Source organism: Arachis ipaensis, chromosome B03 (assembly GCF_000816755.2).
Source record: "Arachis ipaensis cultivar K30076 chromosome B03, Araip1.1, whole genome shotgun sequence".
Classification (NCBI taxonomy): Eukaryota; Viridiplantae; Streptophyta; class Magnoliopsida; order Fabales; family Fabaceae; genus Arachis; species Arachis ipaensis.
Genome location: NC_029787.2, coordinates 119,372,236 through 119,374,059, shown reverse-complemented (window position 1 = coordinate 119,374,059; position 1,824 = coordinate 119,372,236). Strand labels below are relative to the sequence as shown.

General features: G+C 36.0%; 2 protein-coding genes across 4 annotated transcripts in view; both read right to left on the bottom strand.

Moving 5' to 3' along the window:
* Positions 1–695, bottom strand: part of LOC107631042 (endonuclease 4) — a 3,194-nt gene extending 2,499 nt beyond the window's left edge. Inside the window, exons 1-3 of the mRNA XM_016334360.2 lie at positions 478–695; positions 219–399; positions 13–141 (exon numbers count right to left, since the gene is read on the bottom strand). Coding sequence (XP_016189846.1) covers positions 13–141; positions 219–399; positions 478–585 — 418 coding nt within the window. The 5' untranslated portion in view covers positions 586–695. The remainder of the gene's footprint in view (positions 1–12; positions 142–218; positions 400–477) is intronic.
* LOC107631040 (bifunctional 3-dehydroquinate dehydratase/shikimate dehydrogenase, chloroplastic) overlaps positions 1,146–1,824 on the bottom strand; it is a 5,038-nt gene continuing 4,359 nt past the window's right edge. For 2 of the 3 annotated variants that reach the window (XM_021119426.1, XM_021119427.1), the window contains exons 11-12: positions 1,607–1,695; positions 1,146–1,512 (exon numbers count right to left, since the gene is read on the bottom strand). In XM_021119426.1, coding sequence (XP_020975085.1) covers positions 1,630–1,695 — 66 coding nt within the window. In that variant the 3' untranslated portion in view covers positions 1,146–1,512; positions 1,607–1,629. Of the gene's footprint in view, positions 1,513–1,606; positions 1,696–1,716 lie in introns of those variants that run through there. The other variant, XM_021119428.1, reaches the window with a different exon arrangement.

Below are 1,824 nucleotides of genomic sequence, written 5' to 3'. Positions count from 1 at the left end.
AAGGGCAATAATGAGCAAGTGAAGAATGAAGATGCGTAAGTAAATGGTTACAGTTGAGTTGCGATTTGAGTTGCATTGTATAGTTGTAAATAGCTGCAGTGACACAGACATGTTTATGGGCATAGGAATCATGACAGTCTCCTGCAAAATGAAGAATTAGACAAGGGAAGGAAGAAGCAAGAAAAAGAAGGAGTTGGAGCAACGATGGAAAGACTGACTGCAGTAACGATAGTTACAGATGAAATCAGGGGTGTCAACGTAATGCAAAGGTTGGCTCCAACGATAGTTGTGGGTATATCCAACGTCATCGGCCCAAGAGCAAACCGCCGCCAGATGGCCTTGGGCAGAATCGGGAAGAAGCTCTTTCACAGCAGATACAGCATCTTGGCTCAGATAATCCTTCAAACATAAAGAATGCAATGAGGATGAAGCGGATGGGATAAGCAGTAAATAAAATAAAAAAAAAAAGAAGGGAACCTGTGCAATCTTGCAAACTGCATAGTGCCCGTCCTTTCCCCAGCACAGAGCTGTTGGGAATGGAAACAACACCACAACAACAACAAAGGACACTATCAACAGTGACATACTTCTCACGCTGAATTTTTTGCGTGCTACAAAAACTTATTTGTATAAATTTTTTTACACCACCTTCTGCATATAACAAGTATTTTTTTCATATTCTTGATCATTTAATATTCATCCTATAAATATTTACATTTAGAATACACAGCAAATTAATTTTCAAAAAACAAAAATTCTCAATTAAGTTTTTATTATTCAAGATGTTCTCAACAGATTCACCTCTCTCTAAAAAAATTAATTTGCCTTATAATATTTTTCTAGAATCTAAATGCGTTATAATAAATTTGTTAGAAATTTATTTATCAACTAACGTGTTCAACATTTTATTGAAAACGTTAGAAAGTTAATGTCTAACAAGAAAATTCTCTAAAAATTTTAGTTGAACATTGCCAAAATAATATTGCATTGTTATCAACTCTTTTAATTTAATCCTTCCATAAAATAGAAAAATCTGATTTGATTGTTGTTCTAGTTACGCTACATTCCTCCTTATTTGGATTTTGGCATCGCATTGCTCAGCTGAACGATTAATCAGTCTGCTTAAAAAGAAAAAAACGGGGAAATAACTAAGCCATGCTTGGTTGCATATTGTTCACTCGTGCTTGTGTGTTGCTCTGTTGATGCAATTTGATCGGACAAGGAAATATCTTACTGCTTAAAAACGTTAGATACAAAGCAGCAGCGTTCAAGAATTGACAGGAAAATTCATTTGCCAAATAATAATTTTACTTGTCAATAACTCTTTATGGCTAAGATACATAAATTTAGTCAAGTGAAACAGGGGAAAAGGGAGGGGTAAAAGCAATAACTCACTACGCCCTAAAGAAAGCCCCTCCCCATTCAAAGGCAACTTGAAGCTTGCTGGTGCATGCAGCAATGCGCTGCTAACCGTCCTGCTTCTTGGATCTGTGAACCAACAACGGACGATCTCTGCAGCAGAAAAAAGAAAATATACCTTTTCAGAGATCGGTGTCATGTAACATGGATAGAGTGATAAATTAAAATCAAAGTTTGAACTTTATACCCATTGGATCAGTAAGATAGAAGTTAGAGCTTGGAGACCATATCAGTAATTCTCCATAATTTTTTTGAAGAGCTGCTTTGGTGCTGCATATGCAAACAATGGAATCACAGAAATTATATAAGATACCCTAACCCAATCCTATCAGAATAAGTACAGACAGGGGAACTGAAGCTGATTAAAAAGTACACTGAACTCGGTTTACTAAAATAGTACCTGGC